Genomic DNA, 14,258 nt, shown 5'->3' with positions numbered 1-14,258 from the left:
ACAGGCTGCCTTAGTATGGTTCTCAATCAGAGACAACAACTACCCACAACTAACAGGGGGAAATCAGGCTGCCTAAGTATGGTTCTCAATCAGAGACAACAACTACCCACAACCCATAGTGGGAAAACAGGCTGCCTTAGTATGGTTCTCAATCAGAGACAATGACTAACCACAACCCATAGTGGGAAAACAGGCTGCCTTAGTATGGTTCTCAATCAGAGACAACAACTACCCACAACTAACAGGGGAAATCAGGCTGCCTAAGTATGGTTCTCAATCAGAGACAACAACTACCCACAACTAACAGGGGGAAAACAGGCTGCCTAAGTATGGTTCTCAATCAGAGACAATGACTAACCACAACCCATAGTGGGGAAAACAGGCTGCCTAAATATGGTTCTCAATCAGAGACAACAACTACCCACAACTAACATGGGGAAAACAGGCTGCCTAAGTGTGGTTCTCAATCAGAGAATAATGACTAACCACAACCCATAGTGGGGAAAACAGGCTGCCTAAATATGGTTCTCAATCAGAGACAACAACTACCCACAACTAACAGGGGGAAAACAGGCTGCCTAAGTATGGTTCTCAATCAGAGACAACAACTACCCACAACTAACAGGGGGAAAACAGGCTGCCTAAGTATGGTTCTCAATCAGAGACAACAACTACCCACAACTAACAGGGGGAAAACAGGCTGCCTAAGAGTGGTTCTCAATCAGAGACAACAACTACCCACAACTAACAGGGGGAAAACAGGCTGCCTAAGTATGGTTCTCAATCAGAGACAACAACTACCCACAACCCATAGTGGGAAAACAGGCTGCCTAAGTATGGTTCTCAATCAGAGACAACAACTACCCACAACTAACAGGGGGAAAACAGGCTGCCTAAGAGTGGTTCTCAATCAGAGACAACAACTACCCACAACTAACAGGGGGAAAACAGGCTGCCTAAGTATGGTTCTCAATCAGAGACAACAACTACCCACAACTAACAGGGGGAAAACAGGCTGCCTAAGAGTGGTTCTCAATCAGAGACAACAACTACCCACAACTAATAGGGGGAAAACAGGCTGCCTAAGTATGGTTCTCAATCAGAGACAACAACTACCCACAACTAACATGGGGAAAACAGGCTGCCTAAGTATGGTTCTCAATCAGAGACAACAACTACCCACAACTAACAGTGGGAAAACAGGCTGCCTTAGTATGGTTCTCAATCAGAGACAATGACTACCCACAACCCATAGTGGGAAAACAGGCTGCCTAAGTGTGGTTCTCAATCAGAGACAACGACTACCCACAACCCATAGTGGGAAAACAGGCTGCCTAAGTGTGGTTCTCAATCAGAGACAATGACTAACCACAACCCATAGTGGGAAAACAGGCTGCCTAAGTGTGGTTCTCAATCAGAGACAATGACTAACCACAACCCATAGTGGGAAAACAGGCTGCCTTAGTATGGTTCTCAATCAGAGACAACAACAACCCACAACCCATAGTGGGAAAACAGGCTGCCTAAGTGTGGTTCTCAATCAGAGACAATGACTAACCACAACCCATAGTGGGAAAACAGGCTGCCTTAGTATGGTTCTCAATCAGAGACAACAACAACCCACAACCCATAGTGGGAAAACAGGCTGCCTAAGTGTGGTTCTCAATCAGAGACAACAACAACCCACAACCCATAGTGGGAAAACAGGCTGCCTAAGTATGGTTCTCAATCAGAGACAACAACAACCCACAACCCATAGTGGGAAAACAGGCTGCCTAAGTGTGGTTCTCAATCAGAGACAATGACTAACCACAACCCATAGTGGGAAAACAGGCTGCCTAAGTGTGGTTCTCAATCAGAGACAACGATTGACAGCTGCCTCTGATTGAGAACCATACCAGGTCAAACACCTAGAAATATATAACAGAACAGAACAAAACAGAATGCCCACCCCAACTCACGCCCTGACCAAACTAAAACAGAGACATAAAAAAGGAACTAAGGTGACAATACCACCCCTACCTTGTCACAAGACTATTTTGACTAGAAAATAGTCAAAATAAAGAAAAACCCTTGAATGAGTAGGTATTCTAAAACGTTGTGTAGGTATGCTAATACAACTGCACACAAATCTAAGTAAAGGAATGGAATAAGAATATATACATATGAATAAATGGATGAGCAATGACCGAACGGCATACGCAAGACTCAATAGATGGTATAAAATACAGTAAATACATATGAGATGAGTAATGCAAGATATGTAAACATTATTAGTGACTAGTAATCCATTTATTAAAGTGGCCAATAATTTCAAGTCTGTATGTAGATAGTATCCTCTCTGTGTTAGTGGTGGCTGTTTTAACAGTCTGATGGCCTTGAGATTCTTTGCAACTCTGCCTAGAAGTTCAGCATCCCGGAGTCGCCCCTTTCACTGTTGACGTTGAAACTGGTGTTTTGTGGGTACTATTTAATGAAGAAGCCAGTTGAGGACTTTTGACGCGTCTGTTTCTCAAACTAGATACGCTAATGTACTTGTCCTCTTGCTCTGTGCACTGGGGCCTCCCACTCTTTCTATTCTAGTTAGACAGTTTGCACTGTTCTGTGAACATCTCGCATGGAATAGCTTTAATTTCTCAGAACAAGAATAGACTGACGAGTTTCAGAAGAAAGTTATTTGTTTCTGGCCATTTTGAACCTGTAATTGAACCCACAAATGCTGATGCTCCAGATACTCAACTAGTCTAAAGAAGGCTAGTTTTATTGCTTCTTTAATCTGAACAACAGTTTTCAGCTGTGCTAACATTTCAAGAAGGTTTTCTAATGATCAATTAGCCTTTGAAAATGAAAAACTTGGATTATCTAACACAACGTGCCATTGGAACACAGGAGTGATGGTTGCTGATAATGGGTCTCTGTACGCCTCTGTAGATATTCCATAAAAAATCTGTTTCCAGCTACACTTGTCATTTACAACAATGTCTACACTGTATTTCTGATCAATTTGATGTTATTTTAATGGACAAAAAATGTGTTTTTCTTGAAAAAACATGGACATTTCTAAGTGACCCCAAACTTTTGAACGGTAGTGTATATGTATATATATATATTCTTAATCAATTCCTTACTTAGATTTACATGTATTTTTGTATATGTTATGAAACTGTTAGATATTACTGCACTGTCGGAGCTAGAAACACAAGCATTTTGCTACACTCGCAATAACATCTGCTAAAAATGTGTATGTGACAAATAAAATGTGATTTTAGAGCGTTGGTAACTGTACTGCTAACAACAAATACATTGTGGGTTTTTTTGCCAACGTTTACCGACACCAGTCATAGTCAACGGCTGTTTGTGTGTTTGTAAATTCTTCATTTATTCTGCACTCTGGGTGAACACTAAGAGGTGGCAGGGTAGCCTAGTGGTTAGAGGGTAGAGGTGGCAGGGTAGCCTAGTGGTTAGAGGGTAGAGGTGGCAGGGTAGCCTAGTGGTTAGAGGGTAGAGGTGGCAGGGTAGCCTAGTGGTTAGAGGGTAGAGGTGGCAGGGTAGCCTAGTGGTTAGAGGGTAGAGGTGGCAGGGTAGCCTAGTGGTTAGAGGGTAGAGGTGGCAGGGTAGCCTAGTGGTTAGAGGGTAGAGGTGGCAGGGTAGCCTAGTGGTTAGAGGGTAGAGGTGGCAGGGTAGCCTAGTGGTTAGAGGGTAGAGGTGGCAGGGTAGCCTAGTGGTTAGAGGGTAGAGGTGGCAGGGTAGCCTAGTGGTTAGAGGGTAGAGGCGGCAGGGTAGCCTAGTGGTTAGAGGGTAGAGGCGGCAGGGTAGCCTAGTGGTTAGAGTGTAGAGGCGGCAGGGTAGCCTAGTGGTTAGAGGGTAGAGGCGGCAGGGTAGCCTAGTGGTTAGAGGGTAGAGGCGGCAGGGTAGCCTAGTGGTTAGAGGGTAGGCGGCAGGGTAGCCTAGTGGTTAGAGGGTAGAGGCGGCAGGGTAGCCTAGTGGTTAGAGGGTAGAGGCGGCAGGGTAGCCTAGTGGTTAGAGGGTAGAGGCGGCAGGGTAGCCTAGTGGTTAGAGGGTAGAGGCGGCAGGGTAGCCTAGTGGTTAGAGGGTAGGCGGCAGGGTAGCCTAGTGGTTAGAGGGTAGGGCGGCAGGGTAGCCTAGTGGTTAGAGGGTAGAGGCGGCAGGGTAGCCTAGTGGTTAGAGGGTAGAGGCGGCAGGGTAGCCTAGTGGTTAGAGGGTAGAGGCGGCAGGGTAGCCTAGTGGTTAGAGGGTAGAGGCGGCAGGGTAGCCTAGTGGTTAGAGGAGAGGCGGCAGGGTAGCCTAGTGGTTAGAGGGTAGAGGCGGCAGGGTAGCCTAGTGGTTAGAGGGTAGAGGCGGCAGGGTAGCCTAGTGGTTAGAGGGTAGAGGCGGCAGGGTAGCCTAGTGGTTAGAGGGGTAGAGGCGGCAGGGTAGCCTAGTGGTTAGAGGGTAGGGCGGCAGGGTAGCCTAGTGGTTAGAGGGTAGAGGCGGCAGGGTAGCCTAGTGGTTAGAGGGTAGAGGCGGCAGGGTAGCCTAGTGGTTAGAGGGTAGAGGCGGCAGGGTAGCCTAGTGGTTAGAGGGTAGAGGCGGCAGGGTAGCCTAGTGGTTAGAGGGTAGAGGCGGCAGGGTAGCCTAGTGGTTAGAGGGTAGAGGCGGCAGGGTAGCCTAGTGGTTAGAGGGTAGAGGCGGCAGGGTAGCCTAGTGGTTAGAGGGTAGAGGCGGCAGGGTAGCCTAGTGGTTAGAGGGTAGAGGCGGCAGGGTAGCCTAGTGGTTAGAGGGTAGAGGCGGCAGGGTAGCCTAGTGGTTAGAGGGTAGAGGCGGCAGGGTAGCCTAGTGGTTAGAGGGTAGAGGCGGCAGGGTAGCCTAGTGGTTAGAGGGTAGAGGCGGCAGGGTAGCCTAGTGGTTAGAGGGTAGAGTAGCCTAGTGGTTAGAGGGTAGAGGCGGCAGGGTAGCCTAGTGGTTAGAGGGTAGAGGCGGCAGGGTAGCCTAGTGGTTAGAGTGTAGAGGCGGCAGGGTAGCCTAGTGGTTAGAGGGTAGAGGCGGCAGGGTAGCCTAGTGGTTAGAGGGTAGAGGCGGCAGGGGTAGCCTAGTGGTTAGAGGGTAGAGGCGGCAGGGTAGCCTAGTGGTTAGAGGGTAGAGGTGGCAGGGTAGCCTAGTGGTTAGAGGGTAGAGGTGGCAGGGTAGCCTAGTGGTTAGAGGGTAGAGGTGGCAGGGTAGCCTAGTGGTTAGAGGGTAGAGGTGGCAGGTAGCCTAGTGGTTAAAGTGTAGAGGTGGCAGGTAGCCTAGTGGTTAAAGTGTAGAGGTGGCAGGTAGCCTAGTGGTTAGAGTGTAGAGGCGGCAGGGTAGCCTAGTGGTTAGAGTGTAGAGGTGGCAGGTAGCCTAGTGGTTTAGAGTGTAGGGTCGGCAGGTAGCCCAGTGGTTAGAGTGTAGGTAGCCTAGTTAATATAAAAAGGTAGCCTAGTTAATATACAAATATCTCAAAACAGCAGATTTAACTAATGTATACATCTAAACCATTCCAGTTGCAAAGAGGAACCAGACAAGTGTGTCCATTTTCACCGTTGTTATTTACAGGCATCAAGTATACATGATGCTATCATAACATTATTCTCAGTGCTGATGCCCCTTCGACCAATTAGAAAAGGACGGGATACAACATTTATTTCCATTCGTTGCTGTCGAAAAAGAAAACCCTGCGACTCGAATTTTTGCCCAACATGTTTACATTAATTATAAGTAGTCCGTTTTTCACAGTATGTACTCTAATAGCTTCTGAAGTTTTGTTGCTTGTATGATCATTAATGGTACGGCTGTTTACGTTTTGGAGATACAAGGTTTACTTACTGTACGTCAGCGACAATTTGTCAGTTTAATCATATCAAAAACAGTCTTAACATCTTTCATTTGTCAATTTTGAGATTAAATATTTTGCGGATATGTGATGATAGTATAAAAGGCCAGAGCTTTTGAGAGTATAGCTGTGTTCTGTGACAATGGGAATAGCATTTTCAGTGCTCTGAATCCCAAATTTGACAGCACTAAAATGTCCATCTTTTAAAAATATTCTGTATGTTGATTAATTGCAGGTAAAATGATTGTGGGACAGTTATTCAGCCCTGGTTGGTTACATCACAATGTCAACCACTCTGATCCCAGAGGCTACTGATCTTGTTATTGGCCAGTCCAAGACGCTTGACTTTTTCCCTCAAGGCTTCACGTTTCCGGCCAATCTCTGATTCCTCCTTCAGCATCTCGTCCAAGTCATCGCTGTTCAGCAGGCCCAGCATCTCACTGGACAGGATCCTGGCTGACTCCTTCAGGATGAAGTAACGGATCAGCATGGGCACCTGGTCCGCCAGTCGCTGCACCACGATCTGAGAGAAAGGTAGGGAGAGGAGAGGAAGGGCGGGAGGGGGAGAGGACTAACGATTTAGAGATGTAAACATTGGTTTCGTCAAAGCTAGCGTGTGAACATCAGAGCTAGTAAGCGATCGAGTTGTTATGGGTTAATTAGTTGGGGTTAATTAGCGACTTCAGAGTCAGCTATTTTAGCCACTACGGTTAGTAAAATTTAAAGGGGTTGGCTTAGATTAACAACACGCTGGGATTCGTGCTGCTGCCGTCCTAACCACTTCATCTTTTCATTCAAAATACAATTTGTCATCACTGGCGCTAGAGACTGCTGCCTGGCACAACTCCTCCTGCGTTCTTTAATCTCACGTCTACTGACATTTAGATCTCCATGTTGGAACTAGTGTTGCGTTGTACCTCAAAGTATGAATTGAGGAGTTCAGGGTACTTGCTCCTGGTGTCATAACCTGAGCAGTCAGTTTCCCCTGGGGTTTCCTTCTGTGCTGGCGTCAGTGTTCGGGCAAAGATTTCATCCTGTGTGTACATCTGCATCTCCATCTCAAACTGCTCCTCGATCCTGTCCATCACAGTGGTTAACTGCTGTTTCTGGATGGCATCAATGTTGGTCTAGGAGATCAAACAAAGAGTAAGGATGTAGTATATATATATATATATTTTAAAAAAAAAATTTAATTAGGTAAAAACAACTAATTTCACGTAATAGGTGTAGAAACGGCTATTCACAAAATAAAATTACGTTAAAAACAAAAAAACATAATTTAGACGGATGAGCAGTGTGTATTGTGACAGATCATACCACAGTTGTTAATGTGCTGTTACGTTACCATTGAAAAACGCTGAAGGCAAGGATAATTCTCAAAGCTGTTTTTGGACACAACAAAAAAGTGCTTCTGCACCAGATCTGGAAAAACGCATACAAATGCATACGTTAACGACTTAACATGTTTTCCCTTACCTCCACCACTAAGGTACTATTCAATTCCCTTACCTCCACCACTAAGGTGCTATTCAATTCCCTTACCTCCACCACTAAGGTGCTATTCAATTCCCTTACCTCCACCACTAAGGTACTATTCAATTCCCTTACCTCCACCACTAAGGTGCTATTCAATTCCCTTACCTCCACCACTAAGGTACTATTCAATTCCCTTACCTCCACCACTAAGGTGCTATTCAATTCCCTTACCTCCACCACTAAGGTGCTATTCAATTCCCTTACCTCCACCACTAAGGTGCTATTCAATTCCCTTACCTCCACCACTAAGGTACTATTCAATTCCCTTACCTCCATCACTAAGGTACTATTCAATTCCCTTACCTCCACCACTAAGGTACTATTCAATTCCCTTACCTCCATCACTAAGGTACTATTCAATTCCCTTACCTCCATCACTAAGGTACTATTCAATTCCCTTACCTCCACCACTAAGGTACTATTCAATTCCCTTACCTCCACCACTAAGGTACTATTCAATTCCCTTACCTCCATCACTAAGGTACTATTCAATTCCCTTACCTCCACCACTAAGGTACTATTCAATTCCCTTACCTCCACCACTAAGGTACTATTCAATTCCCTTACCTCCATCACTAAGGTACTATTCAATTCCCTTACCTCCACCACTAAGGTACTATTCAATTCCCTTACCTCCACCACTAAGGTACTATTGTGATTGGCCTGACTGAAACATGGCTTAAGCCTGATGAATTTACTGTGTTAAATGAGGCCTCACCTCCTGGCTACACTAGTGACCATATCCCCGTGCATCCCGCAAAGGCGGAGGTGTTGCTAACATTTACGATAGCAAATTCCAATTTACAAAAAAAAATGACGTTTTTCGTCTTTTGAGCTTCTAGTCATGAAATCTATGCAGCCTACTCAATCACTTTTTATAGCTACTGTTTACAGGCCTCCTGGGCCATATACAGCGTTTCTCACTGAGTTCCCTGAATTCCTATCAGACCTTGTAGTCATTGCAGATAATATTCTAATCTTTGGTGACTTTAATATTCACATGGAAAAGTCCACAGACCCACTCCAAAAGGCTTTTGGAGCCATCATCGACTCAGTGGGTTTTGTCCAACATGTCTCTGGACCCACTCACTGTCACAGTCATACGCTGGACCTAGTTTTGTCCCATGGAATAAATGTTGTGGATCTTAATGTTTTCCTCATAATCCTGGACTATCGGACCACCATTTTATTACGTTTGCAATTGCAACAAATAATCTGCTCAGACCCCAACCAAGGAACATCAAAAGTCGTGCTATAAATTCACAGACAACACAAAGATTCCTTGATGCCCTCCCAGACTCCCTCTGCCTACCCAAGGACGCCAGAGGACAAAAATCCGTTAACCACCTAACTGAGGATCTCAATTTAACCTTGCGCAATACCCTAGATGCAGTTGCACCCCTAAAAACTAAAAAAAAAATGTCTCATAAGAAACTAGCTCCCTGGTACACAGAAAATACCCGAGCTCTGAAGCAAGCTTCAGAAAATTGGAACGGAAATGGCGCCACACCAAACTGGAAGTCTTCCGACTAGCTTGGAAGGACGGTACCGTGCAGTACCGAAGAGCCCTTACTGCTGCTCGATCGTCCTATTTTTCTAACTTAATTGAGGAAAATAAGAACAATCCGAAATTCCTTTTTGATACTGTGGCAAAGCTAACTAAAAAGCAGCATTCCCCAAGAGAGGATGACTTTCACTTTAGCAGTGATAAATTCATGAACTTCTTTGAGGAAAAGATTATGATTATTAGAAAGCAAATTACGGACTCCTCTTTAAACCTGCGTATTCCTCCAAACCTCAGTTGTCCTGAGTCTGCACAACTCTGCCAGGACCTAGGATCAAGAGAGACGCTCAAGTGTTTTAGTACTATATCTCTTGACACAATGATGAAAATAATCATGGCCTCTAAACCTTCAAGCTGTATACTGGACCCTATTCCAACTAAACTACTGAAAGAGCTGCTTCCTGTGCTTGGCCCTCCTATGTTGAACATAATAAACGGCTCTCTATCCACTGGATGTGTACCAAACTCACTAAAAGTGGCAGTAATAAAGCCTCTCTTGAAAAAGCCAAACCTTGACCCAGAAAATATAAAAACTATCGGCCTATATCGAATCTTCCATTCCTCTCAAAGATTTTAGAGAAGGCTGTTGCGCAGCAACTCACTGCCTTCCTGAAGACAAACAATGTATACGAAATGCTTCAGTCTGGTTTTAGACCCCATCATAGCACTGAGACGGCACTTGTGAAGGTGGTAAATGACATTTTAATGGCATCGGACCGAGGCTCTGCATCTGTCCTCGTGCTCCGAGACCTTAGTGCTGCTTTTGATACCATCGATCACCACATTCTTTTGGAGAGATTGGAAACCCAAATTGGCCTACACGGACATGTTCTGGCCTGGTTTAGGTCTTATCTGTCGGAAAGATATCAGTTTGTCTCTGTGAATGGTTTGTCCTCTGACAAATCAACTGTACATTTCGGTGTTCCTCAAGGTTCTGTTTTAGGACCACTATTGTTTTCACTATATATTTTACCTCTTGGGGATGTTATTCGAAAACATAATGTAAACTTTCACTGCTATGCGGATGACACACAGCTGTACATTTCAATGAAACATGGTGAAGCCCCAAAATTGCCCTCTCTAGAAGCATGTGTTTCAGACATAAGGAAGTGGATGGCTGCAAACTTTCTACTATTAAACTCGGACAAAACAGAGATGCTTGTTCTAGGTCCCAAGAAACAAAGAGATCTTCTGTTGAATCTGACAATTAATCTTAATGGTTGTACAGTCGTCTCAAAAAAAAACTGTGAAGGACCTCGGCGTTACTCTGGACCCTGATCTCTCTTTTGAAGAACATATCAAGACCATTTCGAGGACAGCTTTTTTCCATCTACGTAACATTGCAAAAATCCGAAACTTTCTGTCCAAAAAAGATGCAGAAAAATTAATCCATGCTTTTGTCACTTCTAGGTTAGACTACTGCAATGCTCTATTTTCCGGCTACCCGGATAAAGCACTAAATAAACTTCAGTTAGTGCTAAATACGGCTGCTAGAATCCTGACTAGAACCAAAAAATTTGATCATATTACTCCAGTGCTAGCCTCTCTACACTGGCTTCCTGTCAAAGCAAGGGCTGATTTCAAGGTTTTACTGCTAACCTACAAAGCATTACATGGGCTTGCTCCTACCTACCTCTCTGATTTGGTCCTGCCGTACATACCTACACGTACGCTACGGTCACAAGACGCAGGCCTCCTAATTGTCCCTAGAATTTCTAAGCAAACAGCTGGAGGCAGGGCTTTCTCCTATAGAGCTCCATTTTTATGGAACGGTCTGCCTACCCATGTCAGAGACGCAAACTCGGTCTCAACCTTTAAGTCTTTACTGAAGACTCATCTCTTCAGTGGGTCATATGATTGAGTGTAGTCTGGCCCAGGAGTGGGAAGGTGAACGGAAAGGCTCTGGAGCAACGAACCGCCCTTGCTGTCTCTGCCTGGCCGGTTCCCCTCTTTCCACTGGGATTCTCTGCCTCTAACCCTGTTACGGGGGCTGAGTCACTGGCTTGCTGGGGCTCTCTCGTGCCGTCCCTGGGGGGGGTGCGTCACTGTTGTGGTCGGCCTGTCTGGGTTGCCCCCCCCCCCCCCTTGGGTTGTACCGTGGCGGAGATCTTTGTGGGCTATACTCGGCCTTGTCTCAGGATGGTAAGTTGGTGGTTGAAGATATCCCTCTAGTGGTGTGGGGGCTGTGCTTTGGCAAAGTGGGTGGGGTTATATCCTTCCTGTTTGGCCCTGTCCGGGGGTGTCCTCGGATGGGGCCACAGTGTCTCCTGACCCCTCCTGTCTCAGCCTCCAGTATTTATGCTGCAGTAGTTTATGTGTCAGGGGGCTAGGGTCAGTTTGTTATATCTGGAGTACTTCTCCTGTCCTATTCGGTGTCCTGTGTGAATCTAAGTGTGCGTTCTCTAATTCTCTCCTTCTCTCTTTCTCTCTCTCGGAGGACCTGAGCCCTAGGACCATGCCCCAGGACTACCTGACATGATGACTCCTTGCTGTCCCCAGTCCACCTGGCCATGCTGCTGCTCCTGTTTCAACTGGCCTGGGCCCTAGGACCATGTCCCAGACTACCTGACATGAGGACTCCTTGCTGTCCCCAGTCCACCTGGCCATGCTCCTGCTCCAGTTTCAACTGTTCTGCCTTACTATTATTCAACCATGCTGGTCATTTATGAACATTTGAACATCTTGGCCACGTTCTGTTATAATCTCCACCCGGCACAGCCAGAAGAGGACTGGCCACCCCACATATGCTCTCTCTAATTCTCTCTTTCTTTCTCTCTCTCGGAGGACCTGAGCCCTAGGACCGTGCCCCAGGACTACCTGACATGATGGCTCCTTGCTGTCCCCAGTCCACCTGACTGTGCTGCTGCTCCAGTTTCAACTGTTCTGCCTTATTATTATTCGACCATGCTGGTCATTTATGAACATTTGAACATCTTGGTCATGTTCTGTTATAATCTCTACCCGGCACAGCCAGAAGAGGACTGGCCACCCCACATAGCCCGGTTCCTCTCTAGGTTTCTTCCTAGGTTTTGGCCTTTCTAGGGAGTTTTTCCTAGCCACCGTGCTTTTACACCTGCATTGTTTGCTGTTTGGGGTTTTAGGCTGGGTTTCTGTACAGCACTTTGAGATATCAGCTGATGTACGAAGGGCTATATAAATAAATTTGATTTGATTTGATATTCAATTCCCTTACCTCCACCACTAAGGTACTATTCAATTCCCTTACCTCCACCACTAAGGTACTATTCAATTCCCTTACCTCCATCACTAAGGCGCTATTCAATTCCCTTACCTCCACCACTAAGGTGCTATTCAATTCCCTTACCTCCATCACTAAGGTACTATTCAATTCCCTTACCTCCACCACTAAGGTACTATTCAATTCCCTTACCTCCACCACTAAGGTACTATTCAATTCCCTTACCTCCACCACTAAGGTACTATTCAATTCCCTTACCTCCATCACTAAGGTACTATTAATATAATAATAATAATAATAATAATAATAATATATGCCATTTAGCAGACGCTTTTATCCAAAGCGACTTACAGTCATGTGTGCATACATTCTACGTATGGGTGGTCCCGGGAATCGAACCCACTACCCTGGCGTTACAAGCGCCATGCTCTACCAACTGAGCTACAGAAGGACCACGGGGAGGTAATGAAGTGTGTTTAAAAAAAATATAGATATCAAAAGTAAATAATGTAGGGATGTACATCCAAAGAATAGCATGTATGTGTTCTATCTAATGGTCCCTCACTGTCACTCACTGTCACTCACTGTCCCTCACTGTCACTCAAGCTATGACATGATGAAACATTGATATCTAATGGTCACTCACTGTCCCTCAAGCTATGACATGATGGTATCTAATGGTCACTCACTGTCCCTCACTGTCACTCAAGCTATGACATGATGAAATATTGGTATCTAATGGTCACTCACTGTCCCTCACTGTCCCTCAAGCTATGACATGATGAAACCTTTTTTGCCAAATATTAGTGTATTAAAAACAAAATCAGTATAGTAAAAAATGAAGTGAAAGTACCTTTGATTTTCTGTAGTGTGTCCATAGCTGGATGTTTCAGTTCCCCCACCAGTTTCTGAACTACACTTTCAAATAAAGTGTAGTTATTGAAACCTGGAAGTTCTCGTCCTCTGTGCTTCTGATCAAATTCATTGACCACATCTTGGGTAATTTTGTGGTCTAAATTGAGGGAAATGGAAGTTAATCATTTTTTGAGGGTAAAATTAATTAAATAATGAGAAATAAATACTATTGTGTTCTATTACTTATTGCGAATAAGAATTGATTTTTGAGGGGGTGCATGCTTACACACTTACCAGCATTACATCTGTTTATAGTATAAGTACAAACCATGAATATTTGTGAAATAAAGTGAAAATAGTTATTCCTGTGCAATATCCCAACAATAACCTGTTTATCGATTTCAAATAGTGTACTTACAACCTGCCCTGGAGTGTCCAAGCTTTTCAAACCATTTTGCAAATATGTTTTGCATGTTAATGAATAGATTTTCATCATTCTTCAGCTCCCCTCTGCACAGCAGATCAATCTTGTAATTGAACTGTTTTATCACCTGAGGGGGGGGGGGAAACAGACCACAGTAAATAGCCAGTGATGTGTTTTTTTTTTTAAACCAACTTTACAGACTCAAGCTTTTATTTTATTTGAAAATGAATCGGCTCCTGATTCATACTGATACAACTTTATATTAATGATGACAGCTGATGGGTTGAGTGATTAATCACCTCAATAAGGTACTTCCTCTTCCCTACAGGATCCACGGGAGGACCACCCTCATACTTAGTCAATTCCGTCTGATAAACCCACAGCTGCTGTTTTATCTGATCAGACATCTGTGGAATGGATTTCTGAAAGACAAAAAAAACAAACATGGTTTCATCTGATATATAACATTATTGTCATTCAAGAAGCCTTAAAACCTGTTGGCACTAGGGGCAGTATTTTCATTTTTGGAAAAATAACGTTCCCAAAATTAAACGGGATATTTTATCAGGACAAGATGCTAGAATATGCATATAATTGACAGCTTAGGATAGAAAACACTCTGAAGTTTCCAAAACTGTAAAAATATTGTCTGTGAGTATAATGCCTGAGAAAAATCCAATCCGGAAGTGACTCATCTTTTGAAAGCGCTGCGTTCCAATGCGTCCCTATTGAGCAGTGAATGGGCTATCAACCAGATTACGCTTTCTACGTATTCCCCAAGATGTCTACAGCATTGTGACGTAGTTTTAAGCATTTATGTTGAAGA

At 44.6% G+C, this 14,258-nt stretch overlaps 1 protein-coding gene across 1 annotated transcript; it reads right to left on the bottom strand.

Moving 5' to 3' along the window:
* Positions 1–6,078: 6,078 nt before the first annotated feature.
* Positions 6,079–13,854, bottom strand: LOC127916974 (interferon-induced GTP-binding protein Mx2-like; the record flags this gene model as incomplete). Its single annotated transcript, XM_052500390.1, has 6 exons — positions 6,079–6,377; positions 6,772–6,981; positions 7,200–7,276; positions 13,007–13,165; positions 13,427–13,559; positions 13,732–13,854. Coding segments are annotated over 6 exons (939 nt in total), but the record flags the coding sequence as incomplete, so codon positions are not given.
* Positions 13,855–14,258: the final 404 nt, after the last annotated feature.

Source organism: Oncorhynchus keta, unplaced genomic scaffold (genome assembly GCF_023373465.1).
Source record: "Oncorhynchus keta strain PuntledgeMale-10-30-2019 unplaced genomic scaffold, Oket_V2 Un_contig_10399_pilon_pilon, whole genome shotgun sequence".
Taxonomy (NCBI): Eukaryota; Metazoa; Chordata; class Actinopteri; order Salmoniformes; family Salmonidae; genus Oncorhynchus; species Oncorhynchus keta.
The sequence above is the reverse complement of the archived record's forward strand: the minus strand, read 5'-3'. Positions and strand labels throughout refer to the sequence as shown.